This window comes from Haemaphysalis longicornis, unplaced genomic scaffold (assembly GCF_048455015.1).
Source record: "Haemaphysalis longicornis isolate Haplotype H1 unplaced genomic scaffold, Haemaphysalis longicornis Haplotype H1 scaffold_431, whole genome shotgun sequence".
NCBI classification, from domain to species: domain Eukaryota; kingdom Metazoa; phylum Arthropoda; class Arachnida; order Ixodida; family Ixodidae; genus Haemaphysalis; species Haemaphysalis longicornis.
The window spans coordinates 114,451-141,056 of NW_027526373.1; the positions used below are offsets into that span (position 1 = coordinate 114,451).

At 44.0% G+C, this 26,606-nt stretch overlaps 1 protein-coding gene across 3 annotated transcripts; it reads right to left on the reverse strand.

The window, feature by feature from the left end:
* Positions 1 to 230: 230 nt before the first annotated feature.
* LOC144137675 (uncharacterized) lies at positions 231 to 26,606 on the reverse strand. 3 transcript variants are annotated; one of them, XM_077669611.1, is made up of 11 exons: positions 26,489 to 26,606; positions 19,186 to 19,284; positions 18,988 to 19,040; positions 15,676 to 15,714; positions 14,452 to 14,487; positions 9,363 to 9,462; positions 5,496 to 5,632; positions 4,745 to 4,792; positions 4,593 to 4,631; positions 3,049 to 3,202; positions 231 to 360 (listed from the first exon to the last, which is right to left on the reverse strand). In XM_077669611.1, the coding sequence occupies exons 1-11, from the start codon at positions 26,577 to 26,579 to the stop codon at positions 290 to 292; spliced, it is 867 nt and encodes a 288-aa protein (XP_077525737.1). In that variant the 5' UTR covers positions 26,580 to 26,606; the 3' UTR covers positions 231 to 289. The 3 variants fall into 3 exon arrangements, with proteins under 3 accessions (XP_077525737.1, XP_077525739.1, XP_077525738.1); XM_077669613.1 differs by lacking the exon at positions 26,489 to 26,606 and adding an exon at positions 25,466 to 26,388; XM_077669612.1 differs by lacking the exon at positions 26,489 to 26,606 and adding an exon at positions 23,138 to 23,687.

Sequence of the window (26,606 nt, forward strand, 5' to 3'; positions counted from 1 at the left end):
GTAAAGCCACAGAAGAAATTCTACACAGACTTTCAACCACCGTGTTATTTGTGAATGTCCACCCCTAATTTAAAACCCCTGTACAGGGCAATTGCTACATAAAATAAATAAATAAATTGGAGCTTAATTTATTGCTTCATCTATGCAAGGTAGCCTAAGATGATATGTAAGCGGCTTTTATAATGAAACTGCGAGAACGACAGAAACTAGATACGCAATTGGTAAATTTTTCTACTGACAGCACATCTTTATTGTTTCGTACCGTATCCAGACTGCACCCCCACTTTTATTATATCTCAGAGCTCAATGGATTCAGGAGCCTTCTTTCAGCTTTTTCGTTGAACACTTCATGAACTTTGCCTGTAAAAAGGAACACGCACTTAGCCGAAAAATAGACGCAGAAGTTAACTGCGTTGACATTGAAGGGAACATTTGTACACTTAAAGCACAAAATCAGAAAAACGCTCGAAAAGGTTTAATATTGAATAGTATTTTAACCTGTAGCTTTGGGTACTTTGCGCCTTTCAAGAACCATTAGTTAAAGGAATAACAACACATAAAGGCAAGCCATTTAAACGAGTGTAGTTTGTCCTATTGGTATTTAAAACGTTACCTTAAACAATTACAATTTCAAGGTTTTCGGCGCTTATCAGTTGAGCCTTTTTCGAACTAAACTATTGCTTTTTCTAAAACGTAATATGAGGAATCGCCCTGGGGAGGTTCAATACGCGCTGCAAGTATTTATATGTCAGAAAATAGCTCCGATTATTTACTTCCACTCAATCAGGTGGACAATATAGGAGGAGGCAGCATCACCTAAATGTTCAAATATTCCTCGTGACTTTAATGATGATAAGCCCGGTGGTAAATCCGTTTCTTCTGAACTTCACTTCAAATAAAATGTTAAGTAATATGATTTTATGTGCGTTATATCACTATAGGGCTCATATGTGTCTGTAAATATTATCATAAATCTTGTATCTATGCACTGGCGTTCCGACGATAGTCTTAGACTCTGGGACCGTCCTCTGTGGATTTGCGATTTTGAAAATAGCTTTACAGTAATAGATCTCAAATTTGAATGCAAACAAAATTTTTCATGGCCGAAATTTCAAAAAAAGGTGCGCAGTCAGCCACAACTACCCGCAACGGCTTCTTGAATTACATAAAGTTAGAGGAGGTGGGGAACAACACATTTCTACACTAATAACGCCACGCACGGTGGGCGGAGCCCTGAATGCAGGATTTCCGTTTACCTTTTTTTTGTGCCGTAGTCACTACAATATGCTTTCTTGCGCATTCACAAGTAAAAAAGGTCTTTGAGTGCCTTCTAAGTTTTTTGTACACGGAAAGTGTTTGTGACTAGGGTTCTAGGCATTTTTTACGGGTGTGAAATCGTAGACCCCGAGTTTGATGTAAAGTCGTTTGATTGAGCAGGATTTAAGTTGGCCTTACTGCCATAGTCACTAGAACATTTCTCGCTTGCATTATCTAATTATAGGTGCCTGAGTATGTTCCATTTTTTTACACCGCAACGGTTTATAACTAGGCTACCGCGACTTCTTGCTATGGTTGCGGAAAACTCAGGTCTGGAATTTGATGTAAAAGTGTTTGATTGTAAGAAAGAGCTCATAAATCTTGTCACTTGAATATGCATTTTGAGTACATTAGCTATCAGCATTCGCCGTTTTGCAGATTTGTAGATTCTCACGTAGACAAAAAATAAACGCAGCCGAGTCCTGCGAAAGTAATGTCCAGCGCAGCTACTGTAAACAACTACATTTGCTGATGGGGAAGTTATGGAGTGTTTCTCGTCGTCTCAGCGGGCTTGTCGCTTGCACTCGCTTTCTTTGGTGGCAAATTATGGGTCTTGACGCATGCACTCAGCGTCTTGAGCGAGAGCTGCTCGTTCCTGCACAGCCCTATGTATGCTCTAGTGCTCGAATGACGTCAGCCCGTTCCCCTTTAGAGAGGGGCTGTAGATCTAATCTTTACCAGAACACAGGTATGGGGACTGTTCAACTGCGCCTTCATTCATCTATCATTCAGTATCAATGCTTTTTTGTGTTTTTTTCTTTACACAGATACCGTGCTGTATACTGAACCTCTGATTAGCCTGCCGCATGCACTCGGCATCGTGGCCGAGAACTGCTGAAACCTGCCTGGTTTTTTACGACAAGGAAGTTTCCCCGAAGAGGTGCTTACAGCTCCGCTGTAATAAAGGATTTCAAACATTTGCGGCTGCGCAGCCCGCATCGGTAGTGCCCACATTCGTACCGCCCTTGCTTTGCTGGCGTTGCAAGCGCTAGCGCGCCTAGTTCACTCCGGCTCCTTCGGCGGTTGCTCTTCATTTTGAACTTTACAAGTTGCTCTTTATTATAAATCTAACCTGTCTTGTTCCATCGTAATGTGGAGGCTGTCTGTCGTTAGGGCTGTAGTTTCGCTGGTCATCTACCTTCACTTGTAAAACAACACCTGATTGCTAATGAGCTTTATTCAGAGCATCATTTCGGTTAAAAATATTTACTTTCACGCTCCCTAGTCCTCCCTATCTCTACTGACGCTGTATGGGAGGCTTTGTGGTTCATTCGTATTTTATAAAAGCCGTACAAATACGAGTAAGCGCCCACCATGCTTATTTTCACTTTTCGGTGGCATTTCAGGACTGTTTCTGCCCTTTTTTAACCAATTCTCTAACTACAATTTACTCTAAAGCAAATTCCCTCTGTTTTAGAGAAGCGTGTGACGGTAGCTGCACACCAGTGAAATTGAATGCAATATTCATAAGACTGCAATAGATGTTCACTCATCGCTATACAGCCAAGAACCGGCGCAGACGGCTCGCTTATCAGTTAAATTAAATCATTATTTTCGTATCAGCTTTAAATTACACAGCCACTATAAAACATATGATACATTCGACACAACACCTTCCACAATGCAAAACAAGCCCTGAACAAAGTGACGTCCGTTGGGAGCGCCATCAAGGATGTCCATGCACACTACATTCCGCAACTCCAAACCCCTCTGAACGACGTAAATACTTACAACGGAATACCAACTGAGCCACCTCCAAGGCAGGTAGCATTGGAGAAAAAACTGGTCTTCTTTTCAGGGTGTTCACCAGTGCTTGCAAAACCAAGCAACTTACTTCTCTCAGCAAATCAAGTATGTTGAGTTGTGGAAACTTCTTGTACACGCACTGGTATAAGAAATAAATAACAAGTTAGGGGTGCATTGGGAGTTCTTCGGCATCAGTTTTATCAATCCTAAAATATACAATTATAACAAACAAGCAAATACAATGGAAAACCCTCAAGCAAATACGGGCTCTGAAAAACCAATGGCCACTGCAATGTCCAGGTGGCCCTTGGGTATTTGTTGCAACACAAGCACTTTAAACTTTGAAAACCTGTTTTCTAAACCTGTATACTTGGTTTCTTTCACCGTCTTGAACGAGCCACAATCCCAGTGAAGGACTATTATTCCCGTTTATATCGCCCACATGTATTACCCTCAAAAACCTCCCTTTAGTGTTCGTGCCCTCTGGGGACATCCTCTCTAAATTTTGTTAACCGCATAATTTACCTGATTTCTCCTATTTTTAATCATTCCGATTACCTTAGAAGAGTTCCTCAGCACACTAGAATATCTAACACCACGGTGTCGTTTCTAGGCGCGTGTTGTTGGGAATTTGAAATAGGCTTCTACGCTTTACCAGAATAGGAAACGGACGAGACAGACTCTAAATCAAACTGCCACTGTTCTGGTAAAATATTCGCGGAACATGCTCAACCTTCCGAATTATTTTCTTGTACAAGATCCATTGGTGGAAAATGTTATAGCATAAAATCAGTATCTAAATTGAAATACTGCGGTGAAGGGGTTCCTCTTCAACTCTACGTTAGGTGAGTCACAGAAAACAGGACGTATAGTGGTGCAAAATTTCAAATAGTACTGCTACAATAGTCAAACAATAATAAAACAGTATTGCTACAGTGTCTAGCAATATTGTTTGACGATGCGTTAACTCACTCAACATTTTTGCAAGTCCGCACTGTCTCAGATTCTTTTATGGTAATGCAATTCCTGTTCAGTGCTAGCTCTAACAAACTCATATTTTTGCACGCACACAGGAGGCCAACGTACTCGAACCTGAAAACGCTGATCATATTCAGAGAAAATGCGACTGCCTGAGTTTGAAACTTTTCACTCAACCACCAGCTAACTTGCTGGGTTGCGAGATGCACCCCTTTCAGCCAGGCACTGTGAGCAAGCACATTTACACCACTCGTCCGTTTTGACAACACGCGAAAGTAGGCGCATGCGAATACTCCTAATATTTTCGATGTTCTTTTTTGTGTCTGACCTACACATTGCTTAAAAATAAATATGCCCTAATCAAGTCGCAGACGACACTTACAATTTTTCTTACAAAATGGTCGAGCTATCCGAAAACAACACGTGTTTTTGCCGTTACCTTTCCTAAAAAAATTGAACATGTCGCCGTCGAGCTAATTTTAGCATATTTATTTTTGCGAAGGTATCTTTAATAATTCAACATTTTTCTTCTCCCACATATTTGTACTCACCACCACAGATGACAGAAGTAGTGTGAAAGCTTGAGAGGCCTAAGTACCGAAAAATAAATCCAAATGATTACAATGCAACACTGGTATAAATTTAAAGGATTGTTTCCACGTTAAGAAATGTTCATCTGCAGTTAAAACTTAATATTACTCACGTGCAACTGGTGCCACCTGTTGCAGATAAAATTTATAGGGGTAGTGCACTGCAAAAAAGAAAACATTATTCAATCTGTTCCTTACTCGTTTAACGTGGTTCAATACTAAGAACGTTTCAGTAGCAAGATAGGCGAATTTTGAAATCACCCCCGCCTAATGACAACCTTTGGCTTACCAGTGAGTTTAACCCGATATATTTTATAAAATTAGCTAAGGACCCACTTTCCCGTGCTTCACGACGATCGTTAATACAATTCAATGCCCAACGCCAGCTTCCTTTTACTTCTCCTTGTTGCGGCTGCAACGTCTGTATTAGATGCCACAGAGACAACAAACACAACTTATTTCTATTTTTCTCTCACCTGGTGAACACTTAGCTCTCTTCGCGCCAGCTTCCCTGCCCTATTTTTACACAGTAGAAAATGTGTGTTTCTAAATTGCTGTGAAGGGCTATCAGCAAGAGCATGTTGCTTGAAGTGTGTAATTAGTTCATATTCTCAATTTCTTTCTCTATTCCTAGAAAAATGTACCATTGCTAAGGAATTTCCATGCAACTTATAAAGCACAATTATAATGTACGCCTAGCCTGAGATGTTCCGCGGCAAACATATTGTGACAGAAAACGTTCTAGAAGCCACTTCACTTCTTTTGCTGCGCACTTTACGATAATGTAGAGACTTTACCCACAATGCAAGCAAAATATCGACGTTGTCTTTTAGCAAAAACCACTCATACAAAAAAGGTGCTTACTTGAGCAAGGTTCGCCGCCTTAGGAAAGCTCACATTGATTTTTTGTTCACAATGCCTTGGTAGCATTCTAGCTTCCACATACTCCGCACGGATGCTCATCGTGAGCACTTCTAACAGCGGATACAGTACCTGAGCACCTACGCAACAAAAAACAAGCAGATGAAGGAATAAGGCCACAGAAAGCGGTAAAACGTCAATTACAAAGCAAAGCTTTACACAGAATGTGCGTTAAACCTGCTTGTTAATGTAATTCGAAGCAGCTTCTTACTACTGCTCAAAATAGGCGTGTCTCAAGCAAACTTTGTTTACCTGAGACCAACGTATTTTGCATACTATATATTACCGCCGTTACATGAAGGAAAGACTACGGATAGCAGTAAATTCTCACAGTTTCCGACGAGCAATTTTCTTCCTATACTTGCGATAAGCTGTTGACCCAGACTACGTCATGAGTCTCTAGCAGCAACCTAAATTATGTGTAATTTACTGGCCAGGAAATAACTTACTAGTGGCGGCAAATTTTTTCTGAATAATCAAATATTCTATAATAAAAATGTTTGGTGCGATGCTTTGAGCACAATTACATCAGTATGCCTATATTGATCCTTGCCTGTTATTCCAGCCTCCCAAATGAACGGTACGATGTGTTCACTAGCCACGGCCCCATCAAAAATAAAAGCAGTTTCACGCCTGTGACATCTGATGAAGCAGCGGAGCTGACGTCGGCACTCCGCCGGCCACCTACCGCAATGGCGGGGTCGATCACAACGCCACTTGCCATAGTATGTACGTACTCGAAGCTGACTTATAGAGACCTGGTAGTTTATCGGTACATACACGTGGCGTGGTAGTGCGCCGCCTGCTCCGGCGTGCGAGCAGAGCAGGCGGCATGCGAGCCGAGATCGTGCACTGGGCGACCATCGGATCGTCTCGGGAGCACTTCTGGGAAGCTGGCGGGTCCGCGATGGGTGCGTAAGCGTGAAGAAATACGGCCTCTGGCGATCCTTTCCTGCCACATGTTCCTCGACTACGGCAGAGAAATTGGCGATATTGACACGCTTGCGGCAGCCTCAAGCAGAGGAGGTCGCTTACAATGCCCTTCACCGCGGTATGTATAAGTACTCGAAGCACACCGACGAAGATGTGGTAGCCAATAGGTGCATATAGCGGGAATGGACGTCCGCCGCTTGTTCCGGCGCATCAGCCGAAATCGCGCAATGAACAGCCATCGAGGCAGTGGCACCATAGTTCGGTCCAGTGGAGAACCTTCACCTGGCATGCACATGCGCAGTAGTCAATATCGCGCAATAAACTGTCCGTCTAGGTGGTGGCGCCATCTGTCGGCGCAGTGGGGTACCTTTGCCTGGGTCACGTGCAGCAACGGACATCACGAGCCCCTCAACAACTCAGCTGTTAAAAGGACGGCAGCCACTCAAGGACATAACGGCTTCCTTTATAGCCCAAATATTATTCTTTACATCAACTGCATCATATGGATCACCATGCAGGAAGGAGAGAAAAGAAAAACCCTGTAGAGAATCATTCACATTTCACCGACTCCAACCCTTATGCGGCATCACAGTTTACGTACGGGAAACTACCGAGCAGGTCCAGACTCCACGCAAATATGCTGGACACCCCGGGCTGTATGATGAGAAGGCATACGACGATCGAAAGAACATCTTGGAATCGAGACTGTTCGTGAGCCACTGGTGTACACACAATGGTCAGTGATGGCCGGCGAGACACTATATATTTTTGCCTAAAATTGCGTGTTTTTTGGGGGGCATTTTTATCAACACATGAGACGGTGTTAAAGTAAGTTGTAGACACCAATAGGCTCCCTCCGAAAAAGTGGTTCGCAATTAAATGGTAAATATAACTGTAGAATTCAACTGAATTGAATGCACATAACTTTACACCAAAGCAGTGCCTCGAACTTCACCAAAATACGCGACAATATTGAATAAGATTCAACTCTCTCTACATTGCCTGTGTGTGGCTGTCTTAAAGGAGTACTGACACGGAATTTTCATGTTACGTTTTTTTCGCTGCTATGCGTGCCTACCAGCCCACTAATCATAGAATGACAGATTAGACGGTCGAGCGCAGCGTAAACATTCATTTACGGCGTCGTTTATTCGTGCCAGTTTCGGTTTCGACAAAAAAACGCCGCGCGGCCGCCATGACAGGATGTATCACATGGCGTCACCATTCTTGCCGTATCGCTGCCTCTCTGGAAGCGCGAGCGAGCGAGCGCACGCGCGTGTCCAGACCGGCCGAGGTCTTCGCCGTCCCCACAGGCCGGGGAGCATGACGTCAGTCCTAAAACCATTACGTGTACACACGCCCGAGCAGCGCGCGCCAACCACAGCCAGCGCGTCGGCTTTGTCACGGGAGCCTCGACGTCGGCAGTTTGGGGCATGTAGCAGATGATGTCACGTCGGCCCGCTCTGGGCTTTCTCGTGCGGGCGCAGATTAAAATGGATTTTAAATATGTTCCGCTGAACGGTTGCTTTGAAACTTGCTGGGAGATATCTCCTGATAAAAAGGAAGCGTTTTACATAGTTATCTCAGCTTTGAAATTTCGTGTCAGTACTCCTTTAACGCTTTGACGACACGCAGGTGTCATCAACGCTTGGAGTCACAAAGTCGGAGGCTGTCCTTGAAATGCAATCTTCCATATGTCGGCGCGCCAGCTTCCCAGCTTTTATCAGATGCGAAGCAACTAATGGTGGCGCCTGTTCCCCCCGCCGTTATGTGGGCGCCGTTGTGCTGCGTCCACACCCCCACTGCGCATGCCTGGTCAGGTGTGGACGCCGCACAACGGCGCCCACACCCCCACTGCGCATGCGTGGCCAGGCACCGCCGAAGATAATTGCGGCAGGATGCCCATATTGATTGGCCAACCAAAGAATCCATCACGAGGTAGCTTCGCGTTCAAACACCGTCATCATCTTCCAGTAGGGGAACCTCCTCCCGCAACGCCGCGATGAGTGCCACGAGCAATGCCGCCGGTAACGCCACCTGCAAAACCAGCGTCAGCGCCGCGGAGAAGGGGACTCGAGCCGCTGCCACGAAACGGCAGCGGCGACAGGCCGATTCCAAACTTTGGGCTCGCTAAGCCGAAAAGAGACGTCAACGCCGCCAAGAAGCTGCTACTGATGGAACGAGGGCTGGCGCAGCTGAAGCCGCATGTCAACGCCGGCAAGCAGATCCTGACCTTCGGGCTCGGGAAGCTGAAGGGCGTCGTAAACACCGTCAAGAAGCTCGGGCTCGCGAAGCCGGAAGGAAACGTCAACGTCGTCAAGAAGCTGCTACTGATGCAACGAGGGTTCGCGCAGCTGAAGCAGCACGTCAACGCCGCGAAATAGATCGTGAATTTCGTACTCGGGAAGCTGAAGCGGCACGTCCACGTCGCTAAGACGATCCTGAGCTCCGGGCTCGGGAAGCTGAAGGGCGCCATAAACACCGTCAAGAAGCTACGGACGCAACAAAGGCTCGCGAAGCCGAATTGAAACGTCAACTCCGAGCAGAGGATCCCGAAGCGGCGCGGTAGTTCGTAGTTCCGGTAAGTGAAAAGGTGGTAGTTACCATGGAAACCAAACGGTAAATATAATGGTAGCTACGAACCTCAACCTAACGGAAACGACGAACCGAAAACTAATGGGAACTTGAGTTCACCCCATGGCTGCTTCGTATACTACTCAGGGTTCTCCTACGGGAATATGGTGAATTTTTTTATAAATAATACCAGCAGTTTACCACGTGCACCGTTAAGCGTCCCAGATCATCCATTAAATTCTGCTAAGATACACATTTTCTTTGCGGTTCTTGATGCCTTACACCTATTGGATTAATTCTTACCATTTGGTGATGCAAGATGCAAAGCAAATAAAACAGCTTCCCTCATTCCGCTGAGGATCCAGAAGACGAAATTCGGCATCACTTGAGATTTTGTAAAGCACTGGAAACAATTACAATTAAAATATTAAGTGATTTGTTTATAGCTGCTATAGCCTTGTAACACTATAGCTCTACACATCAACAACGACAACAAACTTTTCTATAGTCAATAAAGCCGTTAACGTTCATTCACTGCCCGAAACCTAAACACCTGAAGCAAAACAAAAAGAAAACAGTTCTAGAGAAGTTGCTATGTACTGCTTCACCAATTTTGAATAACACGCAATAGGTTAATTCCGTACCGAATATGTTCCTAGCAATACGATTAGTACAAGCCCTTTATGAGTTTCTTTATTGCGTACATTACCTTTAATTTATTCTTTTCTTTCGTGTGTATGTTTAAGGGATGGCATGATTATTTGGGTTGTCCAAACGACAAAATTACGTATCCTTTGGCCAGCACAGCCGTCCTAATTAAAACATTTCGGTTTAGAGCATTTGGCCAGTACAGCCGTGTTAAAACATTTGGTTTTACAGCAGAAAAGAGACGTTACGATTACATATTTTTTGAACAAAAAAAATGTGGGATGTTACTAATGATAAAGATAATATCAGTTTACTTCGTGAATGTAGACATATCCCCTTTGATCTCAATTAACAGATCTTCTCTTAGTCATTTTTATATAACTGGAAAAGATAGAACCAATAGTCCGTGTCAGTCATTGTGCTCATGCACCTCAGACATACGTCGTCGCAGCAATGCATCAGGTGAAGCGAATAAAAAAGTAAATCTTCAGCTTCTAATCCAGGCAACATGATATACCTATGGGCAAAATGTAGCGAATATGATAATCGAGTGCTGGGTTTCTGAACACAGTGGGGCATGGGCGAGCCCTTCGCTAACCAGACCTCTCATCTGGCTACCCGCCGCGGTGGCTCAGTGGCTAAGGCGTTGCGCTGCTGAGCACGAGGTCGCGGGTTCGATTCCCGGCCGCGGCGGCCGCTTTTCTGATGGAGGCGAAAAGCAAAAACGCCCGTGTGTACGAGATTTCGGCGCACGATAAAGATCCCCAGGTGGTCAAAATTAATCCGGAGCCCTCCACTACGGCGCGCCTCATCGCCTGCGTTGCGTCGGCGCGTTAAACCCTACAATCAATCAATCTCTCATCTGGCTGCACTGCGCAGTGTTGTAGACGCCTTGGAAGTTTCACACCGCGGTATGAAAGCAGGAATACGAAAGAGACTTTGCCAACACTTCAAGAAACTACCGTAAACAACCACTCAACAAACTGCGCGCTAGTAATGAGTAGGTACGTCACAAGCAAAGGAATATAATGAAATGGGAATTCAGTTGCGAAAGAAAATACGCTACAACCCCGAAAGCATCACCAATTTTACAAAAGGCTACGTCCACAAAATAGGAGATAGGTGGTCTGCTTTGCTTTCTGAGTTTTCTTCTTTGGGTACGAGAGCGCAGAAGGAAAACACTTCTCATTTTTTACGCAACCAGCCCTCCGAAGCTTTCTTCGGTACTTTTACCAGACGGACGGCTCTTTACCACGAAATCACGTTTAGCCAACTTATTTACAAGTGGCTCTCAAGATATAATTAACTAGATGCTCATAATAATTGACCCTCATACAATTCTGGGTAATGCCGAGGGATCCCTCACATCACTGAGAGCCTTTAGTAAGGTGCCAGGTCAATTAACCCTCCCCGAGGTCCTAGACGCGCATCCTCTCGTGTAATTGTGGCAAATTTATCATTATAACTATATTCACATTCCAAAGAGCCCGCATACGCTTACATATATAACCACCAGAACCCTTCGCGGTTCTGAAATCACTTTTGTTAAAGACCACAAAAACTGCTTCGACAGGAACATGTTTCACAATTAGAGTTTTATGTTTTTTGTTTTTAGTAACTTTGAGTGAGTGAGTGAGTGAGTGAGTGAGTGAGTGAGTGAGTGAGTGAGTGAGTGAGTGAGTGAGTGAGTGAGTGAGTGAGTGAGTGAGTAAACGAGCGAGCTTTTTATACAAACAGCATCTTGTGCAGCTTGCTAGATGGGCGCTCGCCTGCTGCGCGGCCTCCACTATTCCACAACGCCCGCTCCTCCTCTACCCGGGACCTTTCCCCCGAGTTGCACTTGACTGAATGTCCTTGAGGATAGCTGGCCTTGACCGTTCATAGGTTTGGTGATAATTCGGAGCACAGATTAGGTTTATTGGCCCTCCCCTACAAATGTGGTAACTGGCGCACAGGGGTTAGGCGAAAAATCAAGATAGTGGCGTTAATGTTTGGATACATGACTTGTCATAGATTTCTATGGGGAAGGAAGATTACAACCATCGGGAAATGGTTGTAGCTAACCTGGGTGCGGGTACGGTGGCAGAACCGTGGATGTTGGTGAAGCGATTAGAAAGGACACCTGGGCATCTTTACTTTGGGGGAACTGGGCCGGGGCGCGTATTCCCAAACCATATCCCGTAGGGACCCAGGCCGACCACACCCGCTAAGCAGGGGCGCAGCCAATCAGATTAAAAAATTGCAATTTTTTAACCTCCTTGGACGCAGCACCGTGACGTCTCTACCTATATGTGCGCGACTTCATGCGAGGTGGATTTTTTCTTTTTTTCCCCTCCCCTCGTTTCGGCTGCCTTGTGGGCGCCCGATGGTTTCGCTCCCTGGGCAACTTGTGTTGTACTATTTATATTTTGATTCCTGCTATTTCTTGTTTATACTTTTGTATAATTTTTTGCGTGTGTGTGGCTTACAGTTGAGGCACGAGCTGTGACACAATGTTGGCGAATGAAAAGGCCCGACACTACAGAAATATATATATGTGGTAGCTAAAAATGCGTCGCAGGAAACAGACACAAACTGCTCATCTATACCCATCAGTGGATCTCTAAAAGTGACAATTTTTTGCCGCTATTTGGACTCCGAGATGACTATCGCAAAAATAGTGCGCCAAGGAGATAACTTTTTTTACTTAGTTTTATCTCTGCTGCGACTACCGTGACTTCAAGCTCACGGGCAACTACTCATTAGTCCCAGCGAAAAGAATATACGTATCAGAGTGAGTGTAACACTGCATTAAATGAGAGGCCATGGGGCCCTGGGGGAGCAAAGATGAGGAGAAAAGGGAAGGTCACAACTCGCACAATGAACACGGTTGCAGTCTTTGGGTCCTAATCACAAAATGAACACATTAAAGTCAGTCAGTGGCAGCAAAACGCACAGTTCACACTTAAATGTACAGTTCGCACTGTGGACAATGCGGTTCACACTGAAAACAGTGCACGCTGCAGACAGTTCACAATGTATACCGAACGGGGAAGTCGGCCAGGCTGCTACACCAATTTGTACAGTCGGTTTTCAAGGGCGTACTCGGTAATTGCTTCTAGTGCGGTGGGATCGTCACGGACCCGACTAACATGTTCCTGTTCAGTCGCAGGGGCGGGACCTAGAGTTAAAAGCTGGTGGCGACTACGGTCGAATAATGGACAGATCCAAATTAAGTGGTAACGATTTGGTGTGCCTTCCCGATTACAGGGGTGGCATCAGCGCCATTCGGATCCTGCTGGAGCTGCCTATTTATAAATAACGTATCTTATGCAGCAAAATCTCTTTGTGCATGAAGCACAAAATGTTAAAAATAACTAATCGACATTGGCAACAGCGTGAGTAGCAGCACGCATGATTACTGATATCAAACTCGGCCTGATGGCTTCAGTGAAGAGACTATTGTCAATAGCCCTGTACAGAAGACATATATCAAACTCCTCGAGTACTTCAGTTTCTGTACAATCCAACCATTACTTAGCCCTTGGTTGGTATATATTTTCGATATTGTTTCCCTAAATTGTTATGACCAGCAGTGCAAATTATGCAGAAATCATGACCGAGTGTAAAAAAAAGAAAAGATCCACATCGCATGAAGTCGCGCACATATAGGTAGAGACGTCACGATGCTGCGTCCAAGGAGGTAAAAAAATTGCAATTTCTTTAACCTCTTTGGCTGCGACCCTGCTTGGGGGGTGTGGTCGGCCTGGACCCTTACGGGATATGGTTTGGGAATACGCGGCCGGGGCTTTGCGACTGCCTGTTTTCGCGCTGTTTAGAAAAGACCTGGTAACCATGAACATGGGCCGCGTAATGTGACGCCTCGTTTCGATAGAAATACTCGCATACAGGCGTCCAGACTATGTCTAGTTCCGGGAGCTGTCCCCTGTTTTTTAAACTGTTAGAGAATGCAGGGGATATTGGTCTACCAATCATTTGCTGCTGACTGCTTGGCCGTCTGCCATTACTGCGCGCTATTTGTCGCCAGTGGAGGCGGCAAGAGCGGTGGCAAGTTTTTCTGCTGCCTGTGTAGACGTTGCAGATGCTGCAGTGGCTGTCAGTTTTGTGCCGTTGGATTCGGTGACGTTCACGGAATTGGCTGGGTGGAGAGGGTAGTCGAAGCTTTTATGTGGAAATTAGAGTCAGAGTTCCGGAATTGCGTTTTGAGGCTTCGTATTCTAGCGTTTCGAAGAACCTTGCACAGGTGGCTGCACGTGTTTTGGAAGGCGTCCAACTTTGATCGAGGGTTCCAAGGCGAAATTGTTTGTTTGTAGCACATTGCGTTTTCATTAGCAAATGCTGTTTTAATGAATTTAAAAAGAAACAACTAAGTGGCATCTAAAAACTACCCTATACCTTTATTCTTGATAATATACAGGGGAAACAAATTGTTTTCTTCGGTATTGTAGGATAATGCGCGAAGGCAATTAGCTACTGTTTGCTCCTGGATTTATCTGTAATATTAATGGCACATTTAGAAAGAACTTTACTTCTATTTGGTTTTTCCCTGAATTCTTCGCAGCGGCGTAAATGCCCGTCACTCTCTATGTCAAACGACGGAAAGGAAAGCGAGCACTATAAATTTACTCCAATTTTCTGGCTCAATTGTGATATTTTGCATAGATCGAATTGTAAGGCCTTATTGGCGTCGTATTGCTGTCATGCTTGTTGTTTGATGCCTATACTTTACTCTCTCGTTACTTACCCGGGCAAGTCTATGCGCAGCTGACACTTGTTCCTCCTGTAAATAAGAGCAAAGGATATGTAAAACACCTCTATTGTTTACCGTTATATTACTATTTCCTTCGCTCCGGCTTTTTTACTTTTGTCGCTTTTCATGGTGTTATCAGTCGCCTCTTCCTTTTTAATACTTTTAATACGTAACAGCTCGGTCAAAAAGTAGAACATGTAATTTGCATACTTTTTGCTCAACGTGGGCTTGTGCTCCTGCTAAATGCATGGCCTCGTTCATACCTGCTTGTGTGAGGCAAGAAGTACGTCTTCGCATGAACCTAAATAGCTACGGTGGCATGCTTGAGCAGCACTTACTCACGAAAGGAATGGATTTGGCTGTACAACGCTTCTTGCCAAACGTTATTACTCCGCGTGTTTCTCAGTTCTTCACCTAGCCTAATGAATGCCTATGTTGCTATACGTTCCGCAGTTATCACAGCAAAAGAAGGGGCAATTCCACTTAAGCCGTGGTTTATTCCAGAAAAGAGGGAAGTGGTTCACCCGGTTTTTTTTCTGGGGTAATGAAGAAGGGGTCAACGAGTTGAGCAAACCATGGTACACCTCTTACCCATGCTGTTTTACTTCAGTACATGTAGAGCGAGCCGCATCTGTCTGTCGCGTGTTGTCTGTATTGCACTACCTATTATTGCGAATGCCATAAAAAGTAGCCCAGCAGCAGTTTTATTCAGAAAGCCGCCTCATGATTCACAAATTCGTTCAGTGCAAAAACTCCGTACAAACATATTCATGCTGGCTGACATTAGAAATTTTGCCATCGTGTAACATCGATCAATTAATCAAAAAAGGTTTTATTTCAGACATTAGCCTAAACTTCCCCGTATCCCAAAACAAGTATAATATGATTTTACGCTTTCTTTTAATTGCGCTAGTCAGGAACGAGCACACATTGCTCATTGGTTATAACTACACAGTGTGCAACTGTAACGAAAGTAACACTTCGTTTTTGTGCACTATTTGATACCCACTGAACTTAGCGAGATTTAATCTATTGCTAAATGTCAGGACTAAATATACTAATCATGTTACACGCGCTAACAAAATTCAATATTATAAATATTTACGTTTACATTTGCTTTCGTCTTTATGCAGTTATGGCTACCTTCAACTACGCTTTTCGTTTCTCCCTTTATTTTTGTAAAAAAGGGCAATATACTGAAAGAAAAAAAATACTCACGTGTGTCAAGTTGCAGACGTTAAACGACTCCCCCAAACACTGTAAGGAATAGCAAATCAAGACCCATAAATTGTTGAGGGGCATGCCTTTTCTAAAATTTAATACGTATTTAATACAGTAAGATACATTTCACATTTCTTGCTTTATATTATGCACGGGTACATTTTGGAGAGCGCGCAGTATTGGCCTTTTAAATGTGCAACGATAAAACCAAACACTACAAATCATTAACGATACCAAAGGATACGGAATGAGGGGTCTCTTCAAAGGACACGGAATGAGGGGTCTCTTCATTCATTTAATAAATGCAGGATCCTCCATATTTGGGTTTTTTCTTCCACAAAATGCGCGGTTCGGGCTTACTCTAGTGTGATCGATGGCAAAAAGGGGATTCTACGAATTATAGCCTCTAGAAGGTGACGTTTACGAACGCCTATTTTCCCTGGAGGCATTAAAAAAAGCGGTCCGGCCTGCTACGCCAGCAAAACTGCCAAACACCTGTGTGACTGAAAAAGCCAACGCAAGATACGTTCCATCCCGTGTGTCCCGTGGGTATGTGTGCGTCATACTAACCGAACATTTACCTGTGTAGTTCGGCAGTGGGTAGTACAGCAATTGCAAGGCGATGCTTTGGTTAATAAGATTGATTTCTAAGGCGCTCTGTAACCGCTAGTAACGTCGGCCTCTAAGAGAACTGCTGGCCGTCCAAGTACAATATGTGGGCTTGCTATGGGTACAAAACGTGCCACTCGCCTTGTTCGTGTGTCGGCCAAGCTTTGCCGCAAACGCACCAGTGACATGTCTCACAGACGAATTTCTGCGCACTCCACAATGGGGATATGGTACGACGCGACGAGCGAGTTTTTTCTCATCACCAAATTCCGTTCTATCGAAATCTATTATGCACAGAGTATTGTATGTATACTTTTTCCTCGTCTTGGTGAAGGCAAAACTGCTGCCCTCACACCCAATGGGTGCGATTAGCGCATAAATGTGGTGTATGCCGGGCAATACGCTTTGTGTTCGAGGCATGCCGGCATGGACTACGATGCTTCTTTTTGTTCTCGAAGACTGTGGCATCTATGACTGTCGAAAATACAGCGCTGTTGCTAATACTACCACTAAAGCTAATATGAGCGCTGCCGCTCTTACTGCTACTGCTACAAATGCAATATTAATACATCCACCACCGTTATCTGTACCGCCGCTCCTACTACTGCCAGTTAATGTTTATATTGGTCTTAACGACACAGCTGTTTATGCTCTTGGTTGGGTTGTTCATACACAGAAAAAATGCCAACAAAAGCCCAGTGCCCGTAAGCGTGGGTCTCTTGAGGAGCGTCCGGAAATTACAAAGAAAATGCACACCGAAAACTGCTACGAGTAGGAATAAGCAGGCACTGGCGCACTCCGTCATGTTAACGTGATGTAGAAGAACACGTTGAACAGAATAGCGCATATCCCGAGTGCCCATGCTAGTATGGCCTCTTATTAAATCTTCCTTTTTATTTGCGATGGTTCGTGGCCTCAATATTCCCGCAGCGTAACATTCTTCGCCACTAGCTGGTCATGGCTCCGGGAGGACATAGGGCCCCAATTTTTCCGCTTTGCAATGTCAACGGCGAAGAGTTGTTTCCGCGGATATACCTGGGTCAGTCGCCTATGGTCAAGTATCTACACTCGACCCCGCTTGCGAAGACCAGTAGCGATATTTAGAAGACGAAGAAGATTTAGGCTAAGAAAAAAGAGACAAAGACGACCACAAACGCATTGAAGAGCTAAGGGACCTCTACTAAAAAATGCACGACTGCATGGAACACACGAGGTTTGAAAACATCGAACAGTTCTGGTGACGCTTCGGCGTGCGCAACGAGGGTAACTACTTGGAGATTCTCGTCGCTGGACTCAGTCGTCAATGTGTTTTGAACAAGCGGCACCACGATCAGAAGTGGGTTAACTACTTCAACCCTTGAATTGGCTCTGTGCTCGACTCCAACATTGACATTCAGGGCATTCTCGATCACTATGCCTGTGTTACGCACGTCGTCGACTACGACAACGAGGCTGAGCGCGAACTGTGTAACCTACACAAGGCCGTGCCCGAGATGTTGGAGGAACGCGAGGACATGGCTTACCCTGAAGCACTCAAGGCACTCGCTTTGAACAGTTTAAGGTGGTTGAGATGACGACCCAGGAAGCCGCGTGGTTTCGCCTCCGTCAGGACATGTCCGAAAATAGTCAGAGTCGTTTACACTGCCACGTGTTTCCCCGAAAAGCGAGTTCGAATCCGCCTGACCAACAAGGAGCTCGAAAAACGTCCTCCTACGTAAGGCCGCCAGCTGTGCAGTTTCTCCAGCCTCGCATCACTAGGGAAAGCTGCAGCAATTTTTTCGTGATTTCTTCACCAGGTGAGAACGTACCTAGCTTACATGTAGTAAGTGGTGTTTCATGAGCAATTCCGAGATTGTCTCTGGCAATATAAGCTATATCACCAACAACTATAACACATTCTCCTGTCTAGCCACGCCTTATTTTAAACCCGTGATGGTTAATATCAGAACGGGATCTCAGATTTAAATTTTAGACAGCTTCTAATCCCCACTTTTCATCTCTCCTGGTTGAACTAGACGAGCGCGCTTAGGATTACTGAGAGGAAGGGCATGCCACCAAAAAACTACTAATCGTCCGCCATATTCCACGTCGAGGATAACCTATTGCGCCACACTGCCTTTAGAAAAGTCAGTGGTAGTCGTATTCAACCACACCAACAAGGTATAGAGGTATTATGTCGGCTTTAAAAGACACAGCTGCATACAGTTCTTGTGTGCATACTTGGCGAATTTTTACATACAGATGCAGTAACACTGTGCTTGGCTAAAGAACTTTTTCTTGTTTTTTTACTGCCCTTCAAGCGCGTGGCTTTTAATTTGGTTGGCAATGAACTATAAAAGAAATTGGACATCAACCGACTTCGGCTGAAATTAAAACCCGAACAAGCCCCACTTTCTCAAACATATTTTGTCACGATGCAGTCACGGAAAGCCACAACATAATTGCGAGATTTGGAAAACGCCTACACCCTTGTTTATTGTCGTAAATATTTGGACTTTAGTTCTAGAGGCTGCATTCTATAGCGTAGTGTTTCAGCCAGGAAAACACTAAACTTCAGAATATAAACGCAATCCGGAATTTTTCTGTCATAATCATAAAAAATAAGTGTCGAACTTAACTTTTGAGCTGAGAAGCTCATAGTGGTTACACCCAGAGCTGCAGGGATTTTAACCTATTTAAGCCCGAAAATTTGAAACTTACATTTCGAATCCCGAGAGGGTCCTTAAATTTAACAGCGGCGCATTTCCCAGCGTCTGAAAAAAGCATTGAACATTAGCATCCATTCTAACTCGTTTATTCTACTTACTGCATATCTTTGTAAGTATCATTGTAGGACCACCTTTAATGATTGCAGACCATATGTTAACTAACAAAGGAAATTTAGATCCAAGAACTCACCTTTTGCGGCATGCACTGGTGAGGCCAATACCGCAATAAAAAAGCCGTAAGTGGCTATAGTCACCAGCCTCCACATGATTAGCACTTCGTGCAAACTTCCTGCAAAACGAACGATAAGAACACTTGTTTACGCTATTGACAATGTAAAATAAATCAGCTTTAAGGATGACAACAAAGAAAAAAAAGCAGTGGCTTAGCTCGGCTATGCCAGGATATACGTAGCGTGAGCTAAGGTTCAGCTGGTTATTCTTGGGTTTCCTTTTTGTATAGGATTAGCTGATTATCATGCCTACTGCTGCTAAAACGATTTATATTACAATCTAATCCAATTCAGTCCAGTCCAGTCCAGACCGGTCCAGTCAAGTCCAGTCACTGCTCGTCCAGCATGCGCAGCACGGCTCTCCAGGAACCACGCAAAACGGCTATCAAGCGTCTCCGGCGCAGCGTCAGACTTGGCTACTGTGGAATGGAGGCGCAGAGCTAGGTACGCGCCGGCACCAGTGCGTCTGCCGAGGCTATAACGTCAGTCCTCTTGAATGCGCAGACCGGCGAATCTGCAGACCCATTTCTCTACAGACCCGTGCTCCAATTAGATTGGATTAAAATCCAACACAATACAATTTAATCCAGTCATATCCAAATCCAATCCCATCCAATCCAAATCCAATCAAATTCAAGCCAATTCAAGCCCAGCCAATCCAATTCAAGCCAATTCAATCCTATCCGATCCTAACCAATCTAATGCTCCTCGCGCTTGCGCAGAACGGCCCTTCACGGCACACGCGAAACCGCTCAACCTCGCCCATTGAAGTTTACGCTACAAAAGCATGAACAAGAGGCGATGCCTTTCTCCAGCTTCGGCCCTGGCACTGTTTTATGGTACTGCAATACACCAGATCATCCAAGTCCCCCTGCGAAAGTATACGACCAATTAACACTACTGTTTCTCATTGGGTAGGACTGCTAATTTTTCTCAGTGACAGGGAATAGCAGCGTAAAAGCGGCAGTTCTTCACGTGATTACGTGGTGACACCACCATTCAGCACATTTTAAAGTGTGCGTTGCTAAAAAAACATTCCTTCTGAATGCTCAGCCGCTACCCGAGAATGAACGCGTCCAACAATACATCCCGTCTATTAAAAAGAGAACATTTCGTATTAAGCGCCCTTTTAACAGGCTGATACTTTTTCCACCGGCACACATAAACTTAATATTGTCGAGTTATCGTATTATTTGGAGAGGCTACACAATAAAATCTCTCTATGGAAACACTACAAAAAATCACAATCTCCACTGCGCGTATCTCAGGTTGTTTCGTTATGTTTTTTCGGCTTGAAAACACCAATCCGTAGTAAAGATACAAGAATGCCGGGAAGTTTCCAGTAAGACCTTCAATATCCTTGAGTTACTGCGTAAAATGTGTGTTTGAGACAATACCATTCAAAACATTTTCACTGAATAATACGTGTTTTTTTCTCCTAACTGGAATAAAGTTTAGTTATCTTTAGTGCTTCCTTTACCACAGACAGGACAGCTGCTGACTGTTGTTTAAGATACCTACATATCCTATTCGTCGCTTTCACGTTAAAAGCACAAAAATCATGCTTGGCAGATACTAACCCTTTGACGTAAATTTGTTGAATTTAGAAAGTAACTTAATTTTTTTTTAACTTCCCAACCATATTCAATGCCCTAAAGACAAAATTGTCGTTGCATTTCCTGCAGCATATTCCCTGTCTCCCTCAGTTCGATAATTCATAGGCTCACTGCATTTTCTCTACTTCCCTTTCACGCCAACGTACAAACATTATTTATTTTATTCGTGATTACACACTCATAAATAAAAAAGCCCATGGAATGCCTTGCTGTACTTATTGTTGTTTTCATTCGTCTATGCAACCTAATATTTCTTAAATTTTGATACAGATGTACGTACTCATCATTCGCCAGCATCAATCAAGCGGCTGAAACTCTCTGATTCTCAGAACTTTCCTTAACCCTAACGATCTAACCGCCACCATGCGATACCAGCTCCGACAACTGCTGAAAGACAACGCAACGCAAGAGACAATATATTCCAAAAAGCACAGTTCCTATCCCCTTTGGTTAAAAGCTTTATCACTGCCCAATGTAATTTACTCTTCATAAGATCAACCGGGAGTGGCGGCAATAATTGCAGGTACCGCCCAGAAAGTGCCGGCTAAAAGTGGGCAAATTATTGAGTAAAACTATCCCGCACGTACGATCTGCCACCACACTACGCCAGCAATCAGTTACCTCAAAACTGGCAGCTTAAAGTAAGTGCGTTGTCGCCCAACTAGAACCTTTTTGGCCATGCAAGTCGTAACCTAAAAGCGGTGCCTTTATACTATTTTCGACCTTAATCCGCATTTAGGGTGGCGCTCTTGTTACCGCCATCTTGAGGGTAGTTCAGATTTCGCTAGCAGGCTACGCCACCGATCCACGACTGAGAAAGCTACCGAGATGGGTTTTGCAAGAGAAAAGTGCCGGGTCCCCTCCCCCACCTGTGCTGCCCGAAGACGGTTCTTTTGTTGCTGCCTGAACCATGGCAAACAGCTTTATTTTGCCGTCGTGCACCGGGAATGCTTGGTGGGTAGTTTTGCCTTACTTTCCCGGCCATGCCATGCTCGTTCTTGCTGTATATATGCGCATACTGTAGTGCGCATACTGTACTGCGCATATAGTGCGCATACTGTAGTGGGCATACTGTAGTGCGCATATAGTGCGCATACTGTAGTGCGCATATATGCGCATACCTCACAAAAAAAAAACACGAAGTTCATTATAAACGAGACTTTCCTGTTTTTCACTCTTGTTAGGTTGGATGGCCACGGATGTAATCATAGCTATGTCGAAAATATTGCAAGCTCACGGTACTAAAAGAGCAATCAACAGACACCCTGGGAGTAAACAAGTGACAAGAGTGAGTCTTGTTGTCTTATCTGCTTCCCGGTATGCTTCGTACATTTTTGTATACTCCATTTTGTGTCGGCACATATTTGTAATTATTTTGCCGCGTCTGTTGTACATAAAAAATGCACTTCGATGCGCGTGTAATTCCAATGCAAAAGATGCAACTGGAAAGCAGCAAAAGTCTCTTCCGATTTCTGCATTCATAAATATTTATCAGCATGGAGTTTAATTGGTGAGAGGTTAAGCAATTTTAGCTATCATTTCACGGCCGTATAACAAAATATATCATCTGGAACGAAAATAACCACAGCAATTATGTGCTTCAAAATATATTCTAAGAGCATACCAAACCGCATGTAATTAGGTCGAATAATTATCTGTAAATATTGGAAATTCCTACGCAAGTCAATCAAAAGTACAAATTTCTGAGCTTGAAATTCAGCGTCTTCTAAGGCCCAGTGAGCTGAAATATACTGGTTACCTTTATCAGAAACTAGAAGACTTTTGCTTTTAGTGATTTTTTATCAATGTCTGAGGTGCGAACTGAAGCGCAATAGCGGGTACAGAAACATCGTCCACAACTGGCCGCGCGAGCCGAGGGAGAGGGCGGCCACTCTAGAGATGATTTTTAATGTTAAATTTGTTTCTCGACACTGACAGTCATTTTTAAGGTGGCAATATGTCACAAACCACCCATGGTCATCATGCCACCCAACTTTACCACATCTTTTAAGCTGGTCACAGCGCCGCCTTAGGGCCCTGAATTGTTTCTTTTGAGGGCAGCTAGACCTACAATATTTTAATTAGAAGCGGCCGGACTCTGGTGCACTCACCATTACAGTAATGTTTATGCGAGATTTCGTGCATCCCATCATCTAGGAGTATAAAATTACCGATTTTTTAGCAGCATTACAAATGCATTCACGGAAAAGTTGACATTGGCTGTACTGTCCGTTCATACAAAGTTGGAAAATTTCTGAATCGAAAAGCACACGAAACTATAAAAATTAAAACTTACTTGCAAACGTCTTTATGCTGTATGAACGTAACACAAAACGTGCGGTCAGCTTGTTCAACGTCCAGCTTCTCTTGTTTTATACCGGCACTCATGCTCGCTTTTTGAAGGTTACTGAAGTTCGCAGTTGGTCAACAAATTTCTAGCGTACAGCGCGCCATTTTTCGGCGAATTTAACCTAGGCAAACTTGTTTATCTACCCGGAGCCGCAGGCTTGGTTATGTTTTGTAGTGCTTGAACACTTAGGCAGCTTTTATGGCATTTTCTGTTCAGGCCTTTTTCTTTGAAGCTACTTTGAGTCTGACAGAGCAGCCGGTACGTATCCTCCAGTCAGCTGTCATACGCGGCATTTAAACATCGAAATAGATAATTTTGTTTGGTCATGCTTATTCTTCAAGAGAAATGTAGTGGTTGAAAGGTCAATTTAAAAGAGTGCACCGAAATGATACCGACCAAAAGATGTTGTAATAATTGAAAGTGGTGGGACTCCCACCGGTTTTACAAGAATCGAAGCATAAGAGTGTTTTCCGAAACCAGTTCCTGAAAGGACATAATGAGCATTTCACATACAAGCCTCTTGAAGTGGGCGACGCAATGTCTCAAAAAAAGCTGCACAACTAATACTTTCGAAAACTGCAGAACTAATATTTTCGAGGGCTATTGCTGCTGATCTTAAAGATCTCAGCCATACGATTATGGTTGCAATTTTTAGGGCTACAAGTAGCTGTACCCATGATGGCGGTGTTATCCTTATACATCATGAGGTGAGCACTTTCCATGTGCCGCCGTACATGCCCTCGGACGTGACCACATCACTGTTGCCGTACGTCGGCTCTTTCAAGGGGTAAAATCGTCTGGAGCGAGCCTCTATGAACTTTGTTTTGACGCCACCAGCTGACTTCATGGCTTGGGTCTCACATTGTTGCGCCTACAATTGCTATCAAAGCTGCGAGCACAAATCACCTCATCCCACACAGTCACTCCTTACTAATATGTTTCTCTGTCCTCTGCTCATGTCACACTGTTTGCATATCTCATTGGAAAATAACGCACCAACAAGAAAGAAGAAAACAATGGGGAGGGTGGTTGTTTGATATCAGACGTAATGCGAAGTCATAACCCCGTAACCCCCCCCCCCCCCAAACTACACGGGATGTGCACTCTGCGCCGTTTCGCTCTGTTTACAGTCTACGGTCCCTTCCGCATGGTCACAGAATTACGTTTTTTGCTCCGCCAGCCCAGCGTCGTCCAAGCCAATGATAACTAATGATAGGGAAGCAACTTTATTCGCAGCGGTGCAATGGTCCTGCACTTACATCGAACAGCCGCCCAGTAGTGCGAACCATATTTCCAATGGCGATTTCGCACGAGAAAATATTTACAGAAAAATCTAGTCTCTACAAAGGTGTCCCTATAAATATTACCAAAATCGAATCTTTGAAGGAATTTGTTCTTCTTTCTTGTAACACCGAGTTTTTCGTCTTGCAAATTACTTCCAAAACATTTGCGTAACCATGACAACACGAAACATTTCGCGTGAATAAATAACCACTAGTGGCGAAGAACAATACCTATCATGCGTTGCCAATGCTTTGGAATTTCAATCCTGTAAACATAACTATTCATTCCAGCTTAAAGTTAAAAATGAGATAATGACCATTGCCCTAACTTTCATCCGTATGGGTTGTTAGCACACTGGTAAAGCCTTTTGTCATGAGAAGTCTCCAAGTGTCACAGAGTCTTTATCAGATGACGATGTAGCCGTAACAAGATACTATGTCATGCACCCCACCAATTAATCCTCCTCCTCAACCAACAGAAAGAAATATCCGGAGAAATATTACAGAAAACTTCTAAAGAAGTGGCTATATGTCGATGTATATGAGGTATAACGCTCCTACGCTACACAGTCGATGAGGCACGCCGAAGCGAAGGGCTTGGGAATTATTTTCACCACCTGGTAATCTTTAAGTGCACAGAAATCTTAACGGGCAAATATTTATGGCACTCTTCTGTTCGCAGATATGGTAAAGAGCTTTTACTTTTAACTTCTACTGCGAACCTCGAGTAAAAAGACTTATAATTGAGACGACCTTTGACAAAAGCGAACTCCGAAAAGTTTGCATGCAAGGGTCACAGTAGAAATTTTTAGCACGTTCACAAACCACTACAATAAACAATGATTTCTCCAATTAAAACAACAACACAGAATGGTGTACGACGAAGAAGCTTGACCTTCCTTTTGTTTTATTTGAGGATGGGTATGTTACAAAACATAAAACCTAATAGGGTGATTTTAAACTTAAAGGGTTATGACACTACTGAACTCACCTCAGCTTTCCATTTCCATGTGTATGAAAGGCTGATTAGCTCAGCTGACAATTTTTCGGCTACTCTTCTGAGTCTTCATGCCAGTGAAGGGCAAGACGACGCACTTTTCGAAGAATAAATGCTGCGTGACTAATCACAACCAAGATTGTGAAGTTAGGATTATATCACCCCCTGCTATTGAGACAATAGTTATAGTGATTCCCCGTCATGATACGTGGGGCGAGAGTGCATGCAGGAAAAAAATTTCCCGTGCCCAGGTGCATAAAACATCCTAATTAAAAACCTGTTTCCTCGCGAATCTTTATGACAGCAAAGTACGGAGATTTGAAATAATCTTGTGCAGTAGGATATGTCGTTCCAGTCTTTCATTGTTTTACACCATCTACACATCCGTCGGGTGGTATATCCAGTGCGCCAAAATTTTGGTTGAGTGGTTCCGCGGCTAACTAACGCCAATGCAAACCTGCGCATAAGATCAGTTCTATCTGGAGCCAGAGGCAATGAGGAGAAAAGAAACACACAAAAAAGGAACGCACATCTCCGTGTATCGTTAGGGCTTGCGTGATAATAAAACTAACCTAATACCGTGACTGGAGGTTTAACCGGAGGAGTAGAAACACGGCGCAGTGCATGTGGTTGGTCGCAGCCTCGCAAATGAATCACCTGGTCGCGCAAGCTTGTTTAAGGTGGTAGTATAAGCATGAGGTATAAAAATCTATCATAAATAGACGTGGTGCCACAATCGAACGCTAAGGAATAATTATCGTCAGAAATTAAATCGAGGGGCTGCTTTCTTCACATCGTAAGAATCTTGTTAGGGATCCTCTGCAACTCTTTTGCCTAGTTCATTATTCTGCGTTTATAATCAATCGCTTTGAATACATAAACTACAAAAGAAGGTTTTCAATAAGAAAAGCAAAACCGCTACTTTTTCAAGATTTCCCTTATCTTAAAGGATAAAAATATAGCCTGTTCGGCGTAATGAAAATGCTACTCCAGAATTGGGCATGACGCATCTCTCACCAAACTTATAAAGCACTGTCTTGGGTTTTCTGCTGTTTTTATGGCACTTCCCGCTGTTTCTGGGCCAGAATGTGCGCACATGTCGCTTCATTTTATGGCATCAAAAACACATTCAAGT